The sequence below is a fragment of the Hemitrygon akajei genome, unplaced genomic scaffold (assembly GCF_048418815.1).
Source record: "Hemitrygon akajei unplaced genomic scaffold, sHemAka1.3 Scf000055, whole genome shotgun sequence".
Classification (NCBI taxonomy): domain Eukaryota; kingdom Metazoa; phylum Chordata; class Chondrichthyes; order Myliobatiformes; family Dasyatidae; genus Hemitrygon; species Hemitrygon akajei.
Window position 1 is genome coordinate 3761173 of NW_027331941.1, and position 22035 is coordinate 3783207.

General features: G+C 39.3%; 1 protein-coding gene across 1 annotated transcript in view; it reads left to right on the top strand.

Moving 5' to 3' along the window:
* The first annotated feature begins 5883 nt into the window (after window positions 1–5883).
* The window catches only part of LOC140721448 (uncharacterized), a 42242-nt gene continuing 26090 nt past the window's right edge, over window positions 5884–22035 (top strand). Inside the window, exons 1-6 of the mRNA XM_073036269.1 lie at window positions 5884–5896; window positions 7757–7867; window positions 13878–13991; window positions 17751–18014; window positions 19280–19534; window positions 21082–21249. Of these exons, the coding sequence (XP_072892370.1) occupies window positions 5884–5896; window positions 7757–7867; window positions 13878–13991; window positions 17751–18014; window positions 19280–19534; window positions 21082–21249 (925 nt within the window). The remainder of the gene's footprint in view (window positions 5897–7756; window positions 7868–13877; window positions 13992–17750; window positions 18015–19279; window positions 19535–21081; window positions 21250–22035) is intronic.

The window sequence follows — 22035 nt, forward strand, 5'->3', positions numbered from 1 at the left end:
TTGACCGACAGTACTTTTATTGTGTTCGTTCAAATGCACATGAATGTACACAAACAAGTATTTGCGTGCACACCTCTTCAGTTTATCAGACCCTTCATAAACAGTCACAGTATGGCAAAGGTAATATCTAGGAAAGGATTCTGTGCTGCCCAGGAGTACCTTGTGCTCTCGATATAATCTCCATTTCTCCAACGCCGAGGTCCTCCACATGCAAGATAATTCAATCTTGTTGCTGCAACTGTCTCTACAATTTACTTTGGTAGAGTATTTCTATATGGAGTACGGTGAAAAGTTAGAATTTAAGACTTATTTCATGCGTTTCTATTGATCATTTTGCCTCTCGCCTTAAACATCGCTACTCTAGTTGTTGACTCGTTAAAATGCTTGAGCAAGATTAACTTGTAGCTGCCATTCTCTGTTGTCATACGCCTCTTTTTCCGTCCTCATTCCCCTACTCCCCAATGCATAAAGTCTCATTCTGTTGAAACTCCCGCATGTTGCTTATTTCCACCAGTGGCGGCCATATGATATTCAATCTCCATACATATTGTTAAATCCCGCTTTATTGTTATTTTGCAGAAATGACATTTTTTTTCTAAATCTTTAAAATTTAAGCATAGATTTCATCTCTGATATCAAATACTAAGTTCTAAGAAAACTCGACAGGCCCATTTGAAGGGACTAGCAGCTTAGCATAAAAATGCGTTTCTCCACAAACTTGGCCTGACTAGTGGAGTCTTGCCTGAATGTTGTGCTTTACCTTTCAGCAAAATTGATGCTGTCTTTTCCTACAGATGTACACTTCAGCCACGCTATTTTCATTGAAATGTTTATTCTGAATTCGTACAACCATTACCTGCTAGTTTTGTTGACGAATTCACGAATTATATTCTCTTAATTTGGATGAGTCTCGAGATATTAGTTTTAAAGACAACGCGTGTATACATATGACAAAGCACTGACCTGTGGGAATCCTTTTTTGAGATGCCTTCGCATAGAATTTTAATACAGTGGGTTAAAACATATTTTACATAATGAGATATTACTTCAGATTCGCAGATAGTTTCAAGCAATAAAAAAATCAAAATTCAAACTAAATGTTATTATCAAGGTACATACAGGGATACCGATCTGTGGTGTAGTGGCATCCGCAACAGACTTTGAACCCGGCTAGCTCATTGCATGCTTTCCAACCATGCTGAGATGAGCTTCGAGCTGGCAACACAGTCCTGTAGAAGAGAATGCAAAAGGAGGGGCAAGGTAACGGCCCGATGCACCAGAAGGCGAGGAAAGGAGCAACAGCAGTATATACGGCGCCCTATGTATGTCATCACAGGATCACAAGATCACAAGACAAAGGAGTAGAAGTAGGCCATTCGGCCCATCAGTCTGCTCTACCAATCCACCATGATCTAAACTATTATCCCGTCCAGTTCAAATTTCCGTTTTCTCCCCTCATCCCTTAATACCCTGACTAATTAGATACCTGTCATTCCTTTCCCTAAAAACCCTCAATGATTGGGCCTCCATAGCTGTATGTGGCAACGAATTCCATAAATCCACGACCCTCTGGCTAAAAAAAGTTTCTCCTCATCTCCGTTTTAAATGTGTACCCTCTAATTCTGAGACTGTGACCTCTTTTCCTGGACTCACCCACTAAGGGAAACAACCTTTGCACATCGACTCTGTCCAACCCTTTCAACATTCGAAATGTTTCTATAAGATCCACTCTTATTCTTCCATACTCTAATGAATGCAATCCAAGAGCTGACAAACGCTCCTCATATGTTAGTCCCTGCTTTCCAGGAATCATCCTCTTGATTCTTCTCTGAACTCTCTCCAACATTAGCTCATCCTTTCTAAGATAGGTGGCCCAAAACTGAACACAATATTCCAAATGGGGTGCACCAGTGTCCCATAGAGCCTCATCAAAACCTCTTTAATCTTATACACTATTCTTCTAGAAATCAATGCCTACATGGCATTCGCTTTCCTTACTGACGATCCAACCTGATTGTTAACCTTTACGGTATCCTGCACTAGGCCCCAAGTCACTTTGTACATCCGATGCTTGAATTTTCTCCCCATCTAAATAATAATCTGCCCGATTGTTTCTTCTTCCAAAATGTACAACCGTACATTTCTCAACATTGTATCTCATCTTCCATTTCTTTGCCCACTCTCCTAAACTGACCAAGTCTCTCTGCAACCTTTCCGTTTCTTTAACACTTCCTGCTCCTCCACCTATCTTGGTGTTCTCCGCAAACTTGGCCACACAGTCATTTAATCCATAATCTAAAACATCGATATACAGTGTAAAAAGAAGAGGCCCCAACACCGACCCCTGCGGAACATCCCTAGTAACGGGCAACCAACAGGGATAGGATCACTGTATTCCCACACTTTGCTTTCTGCCTATCAGCCAATGCTCCACATGTTCCAATATCCTTCCTGCAATTCCATGGGCCCCTATGTTATTAAGCAGCCTTTTATGTGGCACTTTATCAAAAGGCCTTTTGAAAATCCAAATACACAACATCCACAGCCTCTGCCTTGTCAATCGTACTTGCGATTACCTCAAAAAATTCCAATAGTTTGCTGAGGCAGGATCTTCCCTTCATGAAACCATGCTGGCTTGGGCCTATTTCGTCATGCACCTCAAGGTAATTCATAACCTCAGCCTTGAGGATCGACTCCAATAACTTTCCAACTACCGATGTCAGACTAATAGGTCTGTAATTTTCTTTTTGCTGCCTCCCCCCTTTCTTAAACAACGGAACTACATTTGCGACCTACCAGTCCTCCGGAACCGTGCCAGAGTCTACTGATTCGTGCAAGATTATTTCCAAAGCCTTCACAATCTCCAAAGCCACCTCCTTCAGAACCCGTGGATGCACTCAATCGGGTCCGGAAGACTTAACTATTCTTAGTACATTTAGCTTCTCAAGCACTTTCTCTCTAGTAATCTTGACTGTACCTAATTCTATTCCCTGAGACCTCTGGCTATCAGGTATGCTGCTAAAGTCTGCCACTGTGAAGACTGATGCAAAATACTTATTTAGTTCCTCTGCCATCTCTTTGCTACCCGTTATAATTTCTCCAGCATCCTTTTCAATAGGCCCTGTATCTACCCACGTCACTCTTTTGCTCTTCATATATTAAAAAACCGTCTTAGTATCCTTTTTATGTTAATTCCAATTTCTTTTATATTTCATCTTTTCTTTCCTAATGACTTTCTTAGTTTCCTTCGGTATTTTTTAAAATTCGTTTAATCCTCAGTTTTCCCACTAATTTTTCCTTCCTTGTAAACTGCCTCTTTTACTTTTATTTTAGCCTTAACTTCTCTCGTTCGCCACATTTGTGTCATTTTTCCTTTTATAATTTCCTTTTTTTCTTGGAATATATTTTCCCTGCACTTTCCTGATTTCTTGTAGGAATTTCATCCAATCCTGCTCTACTGTCCCTCCATTTAGGTTACTTTTCCAATCAACTTGGGCCAGTTCCTCTCTCATACCACTGTAATTTCCTTTGTTCCACTGAAATATCGATACACCTGATACCAGCTTCTGCTTTTCAAATGTGAAACTGACCTCGATCATATTATGATCCCTACTTCCAAGGGGTTCCATTACCTCTAAATCCCTAATCACCTCAGGGTCATTACGCAGCACCCAATCCAAAGCAGCCGATCCCTTGGTGGGCTTATGGACAAGCTGTTCCAAAAAGCCATCCCGTAGGCATTCTACAAGTTCCCTGTCCTGAGATCCAGTATCTGCCTAACTTTCCCAATCCACTTTCATATTAAAATCTCCCATAATTTTCTTGCATTTTCCTTCTGACACGTTTTTGTTTTATTACCATCTGTAAGTTGTAGTCCACATCCCGGCTGCTGTTTGGAAGCCTGTATATAGCTGCTAGTAGTGTTTTCTTTTTCCCTTGCCATTTCTTAACTCGACCCATGGGAATTCTATTTCTTCTGATCCTGTGTTCCTTCTTTCGAGTGATTTGATTTCATTGCTTAACATCAGGGCCACACCACCCCCTTTACCTACCTTCCTATCTTTCCTATACACAGTGTAGCCTTGATCATTCAGCTCCGAACCATATCCATCATTTAGCTATGACTCAGTGCTGGCCACTATGTCATATCTTTTAACTTGTAGCTGTACAAAAGTGTCATCCACTTTATTTCTAATGCTGCGGACATTTAAGTATAGTACACTTAGATCAGTATTTGTTACTGATTTTGCTACATTTCTATCGCACAGCAAACTACCCTGTCTATTCACCTGCCTGTCCTTCTTGCCATCTTTGCTGCACAGTATCTTTGACTTATTACTATTTTCCTCTTTCTCGACCCTATCACCTTGGTTTCCTTCCCCTTGCCAACTTAGTTTAAACCCTCCCTAACAGAAATATTAAACAGTCCCGCCATGACATTAGTACCTTTTGAGTTCAGGTGTAAACCGTCGTTTCTGTATAAGTCATGCCTCCCCCAAAATAGATCTAAGTTCTGAGATCTGAGATCCCCCAGTGATCTAAGAATTTGAAGCCCTGCCGCCTGTACTAGTTACTTAGCCACACATTCATATGCTTAATTCTACTATTCCTGCCATCGCGTGGCTCAGGCAGTAATCCTGAATTTATTACTCTGGAGGTCTGGCTTTTAAATTTTCTTCCTAGCTCCCAGTAATCTTCCTTCAGGACCTCCTCTCTTTTTCTGTCTATGTCATTGGTACCAACATGTACCAAGACTTCTGGTTTTTCGCCCAGTCTCCTGAGAATACTCTGGACCCGATCCGAGATGTCCCGTACCCTGGCACCAGGGAGGCAACACACCATTCGTTTTTCCTTGTTCGGCTCCCAGAATATTTTGACTGTATCCCTCACGATGGAACCCCTATAATTACTGCATTTCTCCTTGCTCTCTTGATCATGGCACTGGGCAGAATGCCAGAGTCCCGTTCGCTGTGGTCTTCCTCTGTCAGGTCAACGTCTCCAACAGTATCTAGAACTATATATCGATTCCTGAGGGGGCTGTCACAGAGGTGCTGTCCACTATCTCTCTATAGGCACTATCGATCACCTCCTTACTTTCTCTAATTAGCTGAAGGTCATCACGTTGTTGCTCCAGATCCCTCACACGATCCCTAAGGAGCTTCATCTCATTGCATCTGGAGCAGAAGTAATCCTGGGGGAGGCTGGAAGTCTCTACATCTGGCACTCCAGGCACAACACTTATCATTAAGTTTCATTTTTCTGCAGGAATTCTCAGAACTATAGAGTACTAACTAGACAGGATTAATGAAAGATCGACTAGAGTGCAGAAGACAACAACTGGTGTAACTCGCAATAAATAATGGGAACATGACTAAACAAGATAAAGAGTCTTTAAAGTGAGAAAACTGGATGAGAGAACATCTCAATACATGGTCCAGTGTTTGTTGCCATCTCATTTGTTCAAGAGCCAGATGGTGTTGGGGTAGTATCTGTGTCTGAACAATTACTCCTGCGCTTTAGTTTCTCGTATGCACATTTCCAGCATTCATAGTGACGCAGCGGTTAGCCCCGTGCTAGTACAACTCAAAGCATAAGAACTTGGAGTAGAATTCCGAAATTGCCAATAGTACTTTTGTACGTCCTTCCCTTGAGTGCCAAAGAGAGGCTGTAGCAATTGTGCACGAGTTTAACATATTTTTACAGTATTTATGTATTTCTTGCAGAATTACTTTCTGTCAATAAGTCCGTGGTAAACTTGAGCTATTAGCCGTGAATATCTCCGTATTTTGTTCAATTTGTATAGAGATTTTGCACATTCATCACTTCAAAGGTTTTCTCCATTTTCATATTTTTGCCTCGGATTCATCAATGTTCTATTCAAACATGCTTTGGGCAGGTACCGATACGGCTAATTTCAAATTTCAAGATTATGCGGACCAAGGAGAAAAACATGCGCCACGTATATTGGAAGAGTTAGCCTTTCTTATAGGAAATAAAATAAGACACGGTAAGTGTGTTTTTAAGAATCATTGGAGTTAGATAGATAGATAGATAGATAGATAGATAGATAGATAGATAGATAGATAGATAGATAGATAGATAGATAGATAGATAGATAGATAGATAGATAGATAGATAGATACTTTATTCATCCCCATGGGGAAATTCAACTTTTTTTCCAATGTCCCATACACTTGCTGTAGCAAAACTAATTACATACAATACTTAACTCAGTAAAAAAAAAATGTGATATGCATCTAAATCACCGTCTCAAAAAGCATTAATAGCTTTTAAAAAGTTCTTAAGTCCTGGAGGTAGAATTGTAAAGAGTTAAGAAGGGTCGAAGGAAAATAATGTATATTTATATATCTATATATATACACACACGTTATATATATATATGTCTGTGTGTGTATGTATGTATATACATGCATGCACACATACACACACTCACATGTATTTATAGCTATATATATATATATATGTGTGTGTGCATGTGTGTGTATGTGTGTATGAAAGAAAAAACATGCAAACAAACAAGTAAAGTTATTGGACTATTCGGAATGAAAACCACATTTATATGAAGCATCTGAGGTGACAATATTTATATATGGACCACAGTTTGAAACATCTGTCTCTCGCCTTAAACCTCGCAACTCTAATTTTGAATCGTTAAAATCCGTGAGTACGATTATCTTATATGAGCATTATTCTGATGTTATATACCTCATTGTCCGCCTTTATTCCCCTACTCCTCAATGCATAAGGTCTCAATCTGTTGAAACTCTCGCATTTCCTCGAGGCCCGGCCATATGATATTCAATCTCCCTACATATTGTGAATTCTCTCTTTATTGTCATTTTGCAGAAAAGGTATTCTTTTCTCTGAATCTTTAGAATTTCAGCAGATTTTTTTTTTTGTTGGTACAGCAAGTGAAGCTCGCAAGAAAACCTTATATTTTTTGTGGACCTGATATCAAATACTAAGTGCTGACAAAACGCAACTGGCCCATTTGTAGGGACACGTAACCGAGCATACAAATATGTTTCTCCACAAACCTGGCCTGACTAGACGATTCTTACATGAATGCTGTGCTTTATTTTACATTTCAGCAAAATTGATATTCTCTTTTCTTACAAATGTACAGTGCAGACACGGCATTTTCATTGAAAGTTTTGTTCTGAATTGAGGCAGCCATAGCCTGCCTGTTTGTTTGACAAATTCACAAATTAGATTCTCTTAATTTGGATGACTCTCGAGATATTCTTTGTTTGAGACAACATTTGTATCCAGATGACAAAAACACTGACCTGTAGGAATCTGTTTTGCAAGTGCCTTCGCATGAAATTTTAATATCGCTGAATACAACGTATTTTAAATAATGAGTCAATTCTTCTGATTTGCAGATGATCTCAAGCAATAAACATTCAAAATTTAAAGAAAATGTTATTATCAAGGTACATAGAGGGATACTGACCTGAGGTGTAGTGGCATCCACAACAGATTTCGAACCCGACTGGCTCATTGCATGATTTCATTTATATATTTCATTTCATTTACAACATTTATATATATTTTTTCCGGATATACATTTTGCCAAAGCTCCAGTGGTACACTTGAGACATTACCTGAGAGTAATTCAGCATTTTATTCAATTAATATAGAGATTTTACACATTTATCACTTCAAAATTGTAGACTGTCTGCACCTTTTTCCTCTGATTAATCAGTGCTCTCCTCAAACTTGCATCGGGCAGGTACCGGCACGGCAGATTTCATATTTCAGGATTATGTGGACCAAGGAGAAAAGCATGATTCACGTACTCTGGGATTTCCAGACATCTCCATAAGAAATGAGACAGGACGTGGTAAGTTTATTTTTAAGAATTATTGGGGTACTTCACAAAGTTAAGAATGGTCGAAGGAAAATAACGCTTTTGTCCTGTGTATCAATGATTTTACGTGATAAAATTGATGGCTTTGTTGTCACGTTTGTCAGGTGATACGAAGATTTGTGGGGGTACACGTAGTGTTGAGGAAACAGGTTGGTTGCAAAAGGACAAACAATTTTTTCGAATAAGCATGAACGTGTCACTTGAAATACAAAGCTGGAAAATGCATGGCCCTGGTCCTTCGTTGTAGACATCAATGTGCTGTCTGTTTTCTAAAAGGTGGAGTGAATCCAAAAATCTGGGATGCAAATGTTAACTTCCAGGTAGTTGTGAGGAAGGCAAAATCAATTTTAACATTCATATCAACAGGTCTCGGATACAAGAACAGGGGTGTGATGCAGAAGATTTAAGATGCACTGGTGAAGCCTAACCTTGGGTACTGTGAACAGCTTTTGGCTCCTTATCTGAGAAGAAAAAAAAACATATGCTAGCATTAGAGCGGCTGGGAGTAGCTTAAACTAATATGGCATAGGATGGAAGCCAGTATGGTGGAACTAAGAAAGAGCCAGCAGGTTTAAATACATGATGAATGTAATATAAAAGTAAGGAGGGCAAATAAATTGCTAGGTACCCATGTACACAGAGCAAAAAGTTAAATTGTACCACAAGTGCCAAATTCAAAAAGGCAAAGAATGCAGGACTGAAGGTACTGTATTAAAATGTGCATAGCATTCGGAATAAGGTGGGGGATCTCGTGGCAAAATGAGCTATTGGTCGTTAAGTCGTGGCAAAATGAAGGACATAGTTGGGCTATATTAGGAGGTGACGTGGCTCTGTTGGTAAGACACAAAGTAACATCTTTGGAAAGTCGTGACTTGGGTCAGAGAATTTTGAAATTCTGGGTGGAATTTAAAAAAAAACTGCAAGGAGAAAATATGTTAATCATATATAGGGACCCAAAGAGTAAGTCAAGATGCGAGGCTGAGATTCAAATGGGATCTGTTACGGATTCAGCAAAAATAAATATATAATCGAGGCAGGGGTTTTTATAACAAATAAAACATTTATTAAACACTGAAAAACAAACCCCCAAAAATAAACAAACCACTCACGTAACCGGAAGTCAGCTGCTGTGCGGCATCTTAAACAGTTCTTAAAGCAATGAAGCTTAAACAGTTTTTAAGACGATGTTGCAAAAACAGTTCCTCAAAGTAGTACTGCAAAAGTTAAAAATGTTTACAGTCCATTAAAGCAATGACTTTTAGACGATTTAAATTCTCTTTCACGTCGTGTTGTTGCGGTTCCCAGTCGAACTGCACTTTTCCCACGGAAGAGTTTACAAAGATGGAAATAAAACGGCTCAAAGGCACTGACCTTGCCTTTACAACACTGTACTCAATCCTTTCTGCTATTTCACAGGGATTAACACGAGCACAGTCAACGAATTCCTTCTGAATGAGGATCAAACAAGGCCGAACCTGTTTCGCCGTCGAAATCGACTTTCCTCGATCTTTTAACTCCCGAACTCCGATCTTCACTCTCCACGGATTTTTAACGAGCAGTATTATAAAGAAACTGCTGGCAATGACCTTTTAAACTTTAGGCATTAAATAAAACTTCATGTTTCAACTAAACTGCGTCATAACATTAAATAACGCAGTGGCATGAAGTCAAAATGGCAAATCTAGCCACGAACTTCCCCTCCTCACAGGGACGGGTCCTCCTTTTAAAAAACCTGTCACATGACCTCTACTGGCGGGAAAATGACGTCACTCCACCATCACAAGACAACTACCTTAAGTCCAGTATAGCTTTAATACCAGTCACGTGCCAAGTACACCACTGTCACGTGTCACGGGTTCGTAACAGATCTAAAAAAAGGAATGTAATAAGGGTAATGTCACGATTGTAAAGGTCGACGTCAATACTGAAGGAATGGGGAAAATCAGTTTGGTGTCAGATCGAAAGAGAGGAGCTGTGGTGCATTTTAGAGCTGCTTGTGGTTGCGATTTTTTTTCTTGGAATACCTCACAAGGAGAAGGTAGGTATGTTCCACAGAAGATGTTGTCAAGTAGCAGTTTTCGGCAACCATTGTTGAGTGGGATGTTAAGGATGCAGAAATGTCCAAGGAAATGGCATATAAACTAAATTAGTGGGAAGGTGAATAATAGGGAATAATTTGAAATTCAACAAAAAGCACCTAAAATGCTACCACGAGTGAAAAGTTGAAATATGAGGACAAGGTAGCAAATAGTAAAAAGCAGGTTAATTAAAGTTTATTTTTTTAGATAATATAAATTAGCAAAGAGATCCTAGAGTTGATATTGGACCAATCGAGAATGATGCTGCTGATGTTGAAATTGGGGACAGAGAAATGGAAGATGAACTTGATGGGTACCTTTTATCAGCCTTCACTGTGGAACACAGTAGCAGTGTGCCAGAGGTCCGTGAATGTTAGGGAGCAGGTGTGAATGCCATAGCTATTTCAAAGGAATAAATGGAGGTAAACGGAAAGTTCTTATGGTAGTTAAGTCACTTGGACCAGATAGACTAAATCCCAGAGTCCCGAGTTCGGATGCTCTTTTAAAATCAATGGAATCACCGTCCCGGAGGGCTGGAAATTTGCCAATGTCAATCGACGCTTTCAGAAGAGAGGAAGGAAAAATGACGGAAATTACAGGCCAGTTAGCTTAATCGAGTTGTTTGGAAAAGTGTAAGAGTCCATTATTAAAGATTAATCTTTTGGGTACGTGATGACTAACGATAACGTAAGTCCGTCAGTTTGGTTTCTGTGAAGGAAAATATTGCTTGACAAATCTGTTAGACATCTTCGAGTTATTAACAAGTGATGCAAACAAGGGAGAGGCAGTGGGTGTCATTTGCTTGGATTTTTAGAGGGCATTTGATAAGGTGTCACATATGAAACAACTTAACCAGATTAAATCCTGTGGAGTTATAGGAAAGATGCTGGCATGAAAAGACGAATGGTTGACAGGCAGTAAGCAGCGAGTGGGAATAAGGAGGAACTTTTGTACTTCGATGCCAGTGACTAGTGGTACTCCACAGGTGGGAACGCTAATTTTCACATTGATTGTTGACGATTTAGTTGAGGGATTTAACGTTGATATGCAGCAAATTTTGAGAACTATGTGGAGATAGGAGGAGGGCTAGGTAGTGCTAAGGAAGCAATACAATCGCAGCAGGAGTGAAACAAATTGGAGGAAAGCTCAGAAAATGGTAGATGCAATACAGTGTTGAGAACTGCATGATAAAACATTTTGGTAAAAGTCACAAGAATGCAGACTATTATTTAAAGGAGAGAAGGTTCAAACATGAGACGTCATAACCACGGATTCGGTAGCGCAGCGGATACAGCAATTGCGCTGGTGAATATGCACGTGTCAGCCAATTATTTCAACGCTTCTCTACCTGCTTGTATACCAGCTAGCCTGAGAAACTGGACTGTCGAGTCAACTGACACTAAGACTAGCGGTATTCGTATTATTCTGAGCTGTTCTTTTCAGCCGTAGTAGAGCCTTTGTTTTCCATCTGAGAGTTTTCGTTTACTGCCCCTTTTGGCCTAGTGTGTATTGTTTTCTTTTCTCTATTTAACACCGTTCGCATTAAAATCTGTGAAATAACGATCTGCTTCAGCATGTTTCACTATGCCCTTGGGCCATAGCAGAAACTAATGACATCTCAGGAGGAAAGGGACCAGTGATAAAGAATGCTCATGCAATTTTGGAATTTATTTCTAGGGGGAATAGAATATAAAAGCAAAGGGAAATGCTGCGTTATTAGAAGATGACTCTTGGGGTATTGTCAACAGGTGTGGGTCCAATATCTCAGAAACTGTGTGTTGTCCTTGGAGGTTGTCCTGAGGAGGTTCAGATGGATGATTCCAAGAATGATGGGGTTAATATATGAGGAACGTCTGTCAGCTATGGATCTGTACTCACAGTAAATTGGGAAGAATACGGGGTAATCTCCTTGAAACCTACTGAAAGTTGAAAGGAACATTGGGTTGGATTTTTCCTCTGGTGTAGGTATGCAAAACTGAAGGGCACAGACTCAAATTTCAGGGGCTGCGTTTCAGAACAGGAAAATTGTGTATTTTGTTTATTAGCTAGAAAGTAATTGATCTGTGACATGCTCTGCCACAGACTTCTGTGGTGAGTGCAAGTTTGTGCGTATACTTAAGGCGTAAGTTGATGGTTTCTCGAAGCCTATGGCGAGAAGGCATGTGCACGGGGCTGAGTGGAATCCAAGGTCAGCCTTGAAAGTAATGCCCTAATTCTGCTCCGTGCCTTGTGGTCTTATGGTCTTATAGAGAATGCTCAGAGCTGGTTCACAAGAGCGATACTGGGAATCAAAGAGTTGTAATACAATGAATGTAATCGCTGGATTTTGAAGGACGAGGTGGAGAGAGAGGCTAGGACCTTATTGATACCTTTCGAATCTTTAAAGGCATTCAGCGAGTAAATGAGGCTTGGAATTTTCCCATGATGGAGGAGTCCAGCAGAAGAAGGTGGAGCCTCACCATAAACAGAGATGCGGGGAACCTTCTTTAGTCAGAGGGTGGTGAATTTATGGAATCTGTTACTGCGGAAATCTGTGGACCCCAGGTCGAAGTGTACATTTAAGACATAGATTGATTTTTTTTTTTGATTAGGTATGACATCAACGGTTATGGGGAGAAGGTGGGCAGGGTTGAGGAAGAGGAAAAATGGATGAGCCATAATTGAATGGCGGAGAAGACTCGATAGACTAAATCTCCCAATTCTGCTCCTATGCATAATGGACTTTTGGATTTCGACAAATTAGGCGAATGAGCAATAGCAAAGGCAGATGGAGTACAATGTCGGAAAAGGTATAATCATGCAGTTTGTCAGTAGAAATAAAAAGGTAAACTATTTTCTAAATAGAGGAATAAGTTCCAAAATCCTAGGTGTAAATGGCGCTGGGAGTCTTTGTGCAGGATCCTGAAAGTTTGCAGATGAGTCTACGGCGAGGAAGACAAATGCGATGTTGGTATTTCAAGAAGACCAGAATGTAAAAGGATGTAACGTTGAGTATTTTCAAATATCTCGTGAGGACTCATTTGGATTACTGCGAGCAATTTTGGGCCCACTATCTTAGAAAGTGTGAGCTAAATCTGAGAATGCGGAGCCTACTTCTGTATCATATGGATTAAAACATCTTCATCTGTTTTGGCAAAATTTTCAGAGTGTTATAAATGCCTTTAAAACGGAAGCAAATTTTTCTCTACAGGAATTAATACTCGCAAGAAAAGCTCAGATTAAAAAAAATATATCATGTCAAATATTGAAAGTTTACAAATCTGAGCCAGTCCTTCAAATCTCAAATGAAGAGAAACATAATCTAACGTGCAAACATGTGTTCCCCAAATGTGCTTGACTCGTCGAGTTTTTCCCCGAATGTTGTACTTTATTTAACATCACATCGTTTTTTTTTCAGACTTCCAGAACATGCCCATTTTGTTCATTTGATATAATTTATTCTGCTTTTGGACAATCTTTGTCTGAGTGTTATTTTGATTATTTCTACTAAATTCTGTCACATGAATTTTGCGATATTGATTTCAAAGGCAACATCTCTATCCATATGAAAATAACCACTGTCCTGCAGGAAAATTGTCGTAAATCTCTGAAAATGTAACTTTAATGCTCTCTGGCAGAGCGTACAATTGAACAAAGCAACTTTTGTTTTCAATTGCAGATGGCGTCAAGGTATGATTTCTACATTTTAGTTTGTTTGCTTGGATGTTTTAATTAGAAAGAAACCCTTTATAGTAGAGCGCAGTTCAATATCATCCTTGGTAAATCGATGTAGTTATCAGAGGTCATTTTCTTTATTTTACTCCTTTAGTTGAAAGATCTTGCAATGTTATCACTTCTATTTTCTCGAGAATTTGCGTACCTCCACTCCATTCTCTTCATGTTGTAATCAAACATCTTTTGAGCAGATACCCTACCGATAACACCCCCGCCTCCTAAAGAAGTTGAAGGTTGTGAGGACAAAAGACAGAAGCGTAAACAAGAAGATCCGGAAACCGCCGCAGGGAATGAAACTGGAAAGGGTAAGTGGAATTTTCAGAAGCATCGGTGTATTTGATAAAGTTAAAAAGAGTCGAAAAAAAGAGAGTTGCCTTTGTCCTTTCCTGCCCAGTCGTGAATGTGTAGACTGTTTCAACTGTGTGATGCTATACATTATATATTCTGTCAAAAGCGAAATCCTCAAAACAAGATCGTTTGTTATCTGAAACCTTACAAGATATTTAAAAGAGAATGATATGGGGAAACGGGAATAAAGCTCACATTCATTATTTTGTATAAAGTAACTAGAAATTACTCCAGGCTCCTTTATTTTAATGACTGGGCTCTGTTTAAATCGGGAACAGGAAATGTACGACAACTCCATAATGGTTCCTCGAGACATTTCTCAACGGGGAAGTAATTACTCTGGAAGGAATTAAACAAACGATATAAAGAGATAAGGGAGGATTAAAAAATAAAGAGATAGGAAAGGAAAGATAGATAAGCAGAATGGGAGAAGTCAGAAAAATAAAAATAAATGAAATGTGCCTGAAAGAAAGAAACACAGATGCAGATCAGTAAACAGATTTACAGGGGTCTTTGTATCTGAGGCGACAAAGAACATGTTAAAGCGTATCAAGACATTAATGTAAGAAACACATTTGTAGTGGATGCATCAGTTAAATTCACGTAGAAATCTTGATCCCCTTACCCCAGGTGATCTGTTCTATTTCATTTCCCAAGTAAAGTAGTTGTAAGTCTATATTTGGCCGAATAAATGTACCCCTACAGATTATCAATCTATCTGACCAAGTGCATTTTCGAGGGCATTAAAACAGCTCTACATTGAGCTTTAGAGTGTTTATATATAGACAACGCTGATTTTGAAAGAAAAGTTAAGTCACGAGTTGTTATTACATGTTTAATCTCTCGACTTCAAAATCACCAGTCCAGCTGTTGCTTCATGATTATTTTTAGCCCCTTATTTCACAAGGCGCTAGAGATAGTGGTTTCAAAGACAACGCTTATATCCATATGACAATAAGCATTGATCTGTAGGATACCAGCTTAGAAATTCCTTCAAATGTAAAGTTGAAATTCAGCGGCATACCATATATTGGATAAAGCTGCATTTCTGTTGAATGACAGATGGTGCTGCAAATTAAATATTTATTCTCTCTCCTTAAATATCGCCACTCTATTTATTGACTTACCAACTGAGGGAGAACCCTAAGAATGTAAACCTTTTGTATACCCTTTGTGATGTTATAAACCTCTATAAGATCACTCTTCAGTCTCTTCCACTTCGATGACTGTTGACTAAAATATCGGATATTTAAAAATATAGAACACAGAATAGCACAGCAGAGCACTTAATGGTTCAGAGGAATGACATTCATAGAACATAGGAAAGTACAACATAGGAACAGGCCGTTCAGAACATAATGTTATGATGAAACATTTGAGTTAGGAAAACGAGGCATTGGGCCAAATCTGTGCTGTTCCGGGGTTGAGATTTGAGAACTCAGTTTTGATTTGGATTATTCATGTTCCCTTCAACACTTTGTATATATATTTTTTTAAAACTTGCTTTTTCTTTTGTCTGTTGTGTGTTTGTGTTTCATATATATAATTTTTTTCCACCTTAAGTTGGGTTATTTCAGGTTTTCTTGCCCTGTGGCTATCTGTGAGCAAACAAATTTGGCTCGTAAAATGTATACTTTTTTTTTGGATTAAGAAGTGTACTTTGTAATTTGAAACGTCCAAATAAACTAATATCTTCTGCCTACACAATGTCCAACTACTTCCACTTCTCTTTCGTCCATGTGCCAGGAATAACGGTGTGTCCACCTTCTGATAGACCACGGCAAGCAGCAGAAACCTCTCTGAGACAGACAGCTCCCCGAAGTGAAATAAGTTGCCACGTCACCACTACAAATAACTTTTGTTTTATTGTTTAGAGTTGCCACGATGCTGCAGGAAACCAAGGGAAGAGCTGTATTTTCCGACGATGTTCTTATGAAAACGGCTTTTTAAAAAATATGTAGGTGAATGAACAGTAATGTAACGCTGGATTCGAGAAGACGGAGAGCTTATTCATTTTCACTGCTAAACTTTATACTTAACCGATCGTTCCATTTGTGTGAATCTTCTTTCTATCAGAATTAGTCCTCATTTACAACTTAGTTTTCCGATTGCTGCTACCACTGCTTCTAAACACAAAAGATAGCCACAGGCGATGCATTATCTCCAGTTATAACCAGCTTTACTTTGGCTATGTAAAACAGTCCATTTTCAGGCCGCCCATGATAATTTTTACCAATTCTTACTGCTCGACATTAAACACTGAATTGCTGCTACTTCATGCACCCACACAAAGCTCGTCAATTTCGTTAACTTACTAACAAACCTCCATCCAATTGTATCCAGTGCTGTTGACACAGGCTTCTCCACATTATTGATATTGGACATAAATTGATAGATCGCTTTGTCAAGCACGTCTACACCCGTTGCTCTCCTGCAGCATCTCCCGATGCCCAATTCACTTCTAATTCGGATAACTCAGTAGCTGAGTTCTTCTTTTGGCATGAAGGGAGCACTCTCAGGTTGGAGGAACAACAACATTTTTTCCGGCATGAATAAAGATTGTTACTTCCTGTAAAATGAAACATGTTTCCTATACCCTTCTCTCTAGTTTTAATCCCTACTTTGTACTCTTGAAAACTCTCCCCATCTGCTTATCACCTCCCAATGGTGATTCTTCTGCTTCGCTTCCAGCCGTGTTCCAATCTCCTCTCACATCAGATTCTTTTGTCTTCAGCATTTTACTGTTCTCACCCACCTGGCTTCACCTCTCCTCTTTTTGCTCCTCCTTCTTCCACTTCCCCTCATTTTTCCTTTCTGATCTCTTCCCTCTTACTTTCCTATCCTGAAGCTGGTTTTCCGCCCAAAATATCATTTCGTTATCTGCCGCCAGATCGGTTAATATCCTACAACATTTTGCCTGTGTTTCTCAATATTTTGTTTTTGTGTTTTCCTTTAAACTACTAAGTGACATTTCTATGGATGGTTGTGAACGTTTCTCTTCATTCCTTCAGTAAGCCAGCCAGCTGGGTACAGTAGAGCATTTAGTTTTGAATATAAAATTCCACTCTAAAGGAAGCAGAACAGCTCCTTGTGGATAAGCCTCACAGTGACAGCGATTCAGGTTTGTTTCTTGGAAGAGTGTTCACATTTTGACACGAACGGTTGCGTTTCTCCGCCATACACGACTCATACGAGGCCGCGAATTGGCTTTGATAAATTGTTCCAGTTAAGATGTGAGTGGTAGAAATTGAGAGACAGTGTGTAGTGATGTTCGGTGAAGCAAACGAGCAAAGAAAAAATATATGATTGGTGTGGACTTCTTGTAAGCTGCCGTTTGATTGTTAATATCAACACATTAGACTGGTTGCCCAGGTGTGTAACTGTAAGATGTTCGTTTGAGGAATAGGACCTATTCTCTGCTTCGGCCTGTCCCCATCACAAACGTTCAAAGATTGCTCTCGCCAAATACAATTTTGTGGATACAACTATTCATGAATAATATTTCAATATTTTTTTTAAATTAAATAGAAGCTGTTGCACTTTGAAGCTATGTACACCAATAACGGTACTAAAACGTGCTAGAGACTCTTGCCGATTTTACATGATATAGTTTTTAAATGTATCAGTACCGCAAGCCCGGCAGTCCCAGCTCCAGGTAATCTGAGCTGTTTGTTCACGATATAACTCTCCTATTATATTTAAAACGTTCTCTGCAGGGACAGTTGGGACCACTCGCGAACTGGCTACAGAGGGCGGCACAGATGTAAAAGACCAACGTCCTAGCGGAAATGAATCTGAAAGAACACATCTACAAAATACAAAAAGTGAAGAAGATACTGCAGACAAAGCGGAGGCCGAATATAGACATAGCGCTGGAAAAGAAAATGAAGTGGGTGATAGAGAAAAATCTAGGAAAGATCCAGAAACTAGCGGACAGCAGGAACATCTCGACACCTGGAAAGATAAAAAAATGATAGATGGTGAGTTCCTTTTCATTCTGCACTAACCGTGTTTCTACTTCGATCGTAACATATCTTGCCGTTATATTAATCGAATCGAAGTAACTAGTTGTTGGAAGAAATCTGCGGATCATGCAGCGTGTCTGTATGGATAAAGAGTTGCCGTGTTCGGGCAGAATTTCACGAGAGGTAATACATGAGGGAGTGGATGTGGAGTGGTTGATATAAAGTAAATATCTAAGAAGGAGATTTGATTCGTGCAGACCTTGTAAATTGGGCATTGATGCACACTCCTATTTTTTAGGCACATTGCCTCACAGCGTAACTCCAGGTTTCAGGCATAAACAATACTGTTGTGTTCTTTCGGCCCCGTCAGTAGCGTCAACAGCTAGATCACCACAAATTCAGTTTAGTGGAATACAAACAGTTGTTCATGACTCTTCAGCAACCTTCCTCAAAGTAATTAGACGCTATTGGAGTTTGAAATGATGTAAGGGTTTAACGGTACTAAAACCCGTTACAGACTGAATCCCAGCAATACCACGGTGTTGAACATAAGCATACAGCGTGTTTATATAAAGCGATTGAATGTACTTTAAGGTATTGGTCAAATATTGGACATGAAAATGCTGGAAATTATCAGCCTTTCCAGTGAACTTTCCTTGCCAAAGAGATTTCATCCGATCTGATGTTTTCTGACTTCTGTGGTGGCTTCCAAAATCTTTTCGTTCTTTCACCCAAATGTCAGCATGTTCATTTTCTCTCTCTTTCTTTTTTTTTGCATTTCTACTACGAATTCCTCTGACTGTAAGAGAAATCCATTTCACAAGTTGAATGTGCTTCAGGATGCTCCTCTTGAAGACATTTCACTATGTCCCAGCGCTTCTTCTGGAAAAGAGGTCTGCAGAGGCGATATAACGGTGTTTTGCCTCCCGATTTCCTCCATAATTTTGTGTTTATTGCTTGGATTTCCAGCATCTGCTGATTTTATCTTGTTAGTGTTGCTGAGTGCGTCGTGCTTAACTTTGTACAAAATAGCCGTAATTTAATGTCCGAAATTTAATATCATATGCAGGCCTATGAGAGAAAATTGCCTAATTCTGCCAGTCCATATTACTCTATTCTAAACCGGTAGTCAGAGCATCAAAATTAATACTATATACATATATAAAAAACTGTTAACTTCGTCCGGTGGATTCTAATTCGCACGTTATTTTTTATTTGTGAGGCAATTGCCATTCATCTGGTATGTGATCAAGCATATCTGTGCTATTTGTTATTTACAGTGGAACGGTGCCAAATCATCTGGATCCCTGATGCCTTAGTAATATCCGTGATAGTGGGAACATTAGCTGTATGTTTCGGGTCTAGCTACTGGTTCAGAAGGAAACATTGTCGGCAGGGTAATGAACGAGCTGAAGGTGAAAATGACAGTCCTTCTGGACAAGAGGTCAGGCAACCTAACATAACTGATACTCGTCGACCACAAACGTCTCTGAGCAAAAAAAGAGGCAGATTTGCGTCGAACAAATCTGCACGTGGTGAGTCTGCACCAATTATACCACTCATTTCTTCCAAAAAATCCTGATGATTACCCAAAACGATGGTGACGAATATAGCAATAAAATATGCTTTATCTAGAAAGATCGGCAAGATCTTAAAGTCGCACGAGTAGTGATAGACATAAGAGATAATTTAAACATGAGGCTGCTTATGGTAGAAGATGAGTCGAGAAATACTGAAGATATCTGAGTGATAATTGAAAGCAAGATGGATAATGGGATTACTATAGCATATGTTATACACCCACAAACCCCAATCTCCAAAGCTGGCATTAATTTTAACAAACCTGACTGTTCCTGACTGTAAAAGAAATCCCACTCACATTTTTGATATTCTTCCCAATGTTCCCTTTGAAGACATTTCACTATTTCCTGCGATGATGTAACTTCGATATGACATGAATTCCTGCTTACACTGTAATTCATAGTTTATTGTCTCGATGTTACCGATTATAATGGCCAAGTCATTAATTCAGCAGATAATCACCGCAGTTTTTTTCATTGGAAAATTCGATGGCATGCTTTACACGTTAAGGCACTCGTTTTTGTTTTCTTTCTCACTTTCTTGGTTTTATTTGCTTGAAGCAAACAGCACAAAACTGATCTTTTTTTTTAAATTTTACATTGCAATTACTGTTTTATTTGATAATTAATTTTATACACAATTTAGTTATCTATTCATTAACCGACACTTCGACAATACTGTGAACATACTGTAGTTAATGCCAGCTTCGCATCTCGTCAATGAAGGATCTGTTGGGTTCATGGAGAAAGTACCCACAATGAGTCGCTTTCTTAACAATCAGTAGAATAAAAAAAAAAGACAGCAAGCTGAGAAGCTATCCCAGATAACTGAGGATTTGGGTCCACATGCGAATATGAAGGATGGAAGTCGAGTTACACTAGGTTGCCAAATTTATTCCTAAGACACCGATAATATTATTCGCCCTGAAAGGCAGTGAAGCGCATATTAACAGAGATAGGTCAAGCGGAGACAGATCAATATTTAACCCAACGATTGATTGGGAGTTGTGGAGAAATGACACAGTAGAGGAGTTGAGCCTAGTTTAGATGAATATTCAATAATATTCAATACCAGGGTAGCTCTGTACAGGCTGTTTTCGTACTCCTGCAAGTATCAACTTCCGTACCTTGAAACCCACCATTTCGCATATTAACTCGGTATAGCAAGCATCAAACCCAAAATGATCTTTTTCGCCATATGCATATGTAAATATAAGCATACATGAAAGAACAGTTAAAAAAGAGAGCCTTAAATACAGCAGAGCCCTGTGCATATAACTTTATAACAGCAGATTTTGAAGAAAAAAAATATTTCGGCTTTGAATCTATGGTGTTGTTAATTACCAGCTCAGTGCCACCTCCCTCCGTATCAGATGGCAAATAAACACTCCTACCATATTATATATTATAGCCGAAAGCCTTACTGTCATCCCTACTCTAATAATCGAACTTTGTTTCTCCCAAATGTTATTCTAATTTTGTATTTAACATTTAATCGACAGAGACTAGCGGGGAAACTGTCAGGACGGCCATAGAGCACAAAACAATAAAAACAGAAGAACGACCTCGTGGGACTAATTCTGAAGGATGTAAACTACTCAGTAAACAATCTGAAGAAAGTTTTGCCGACAAAGGGAAAACAAGTCCTACCCAAGATAAGCATGGCGTTGGTAAGGATATTAATATATTATCGAAATAACAAATAACGATCCAGCAATTAGCGCAGAAGACAAATATCCAGGCACATCAGAGGAAGGAAAAGTGATAGTGCGTGAGTTTGCTTTAATCTTCCAGCGAGTTTTTGTGTCGATTCAGGAGAAAAAAAAGGGTAAATCGTTTGAGAACCAAGATTAAATTGATGGAGAGCACCTCGGTACAGTCAGCAGTGTCTCAATCAGAAAAGAGGGACAATCACTGCACAGATGGGCCTTCTGCGTTTTCATATGTCGGCATCTGCCCTCTCCCTTTCTTCGACTTACTGTACAGCAGCAGTCCTTTCTAAGCAATGAGCCCAAGCAGCCTCCACTGGAACAGAGTTCCTCGTGGGGTCCTCTATTGTATCCGGATGTCTCGAAGGAGATACAGAATGTTCGGAGGTTTCGAGGTAATTAAAGACTTAAAGAGAGAGAGAAAGTGAAATATGTTTTAAAAGAGTACGTTTTAGTCATGTACGTACTGTGTTTCCAACTTGTTTCCAAATTGAATTAGCGTTTCCTTAATTAAATAGATGGATATTCGCTATATCGAATAGACAGACAGACAAACAGGCAGACATACGTTATTGATCCCGATAGAAATTGGGATTCGTTACGGTCGCACCAACCAAGAATTCTGTAGAAATATAGCAATATAAAACCATAAATAATTAAATAATAATAGGTAAATTATGACAAGTTGAAATAAGTCCAGGACCAGCCTATTGGCTCAGGGTGTCTGACACTCCGAGGGGGGAGTTG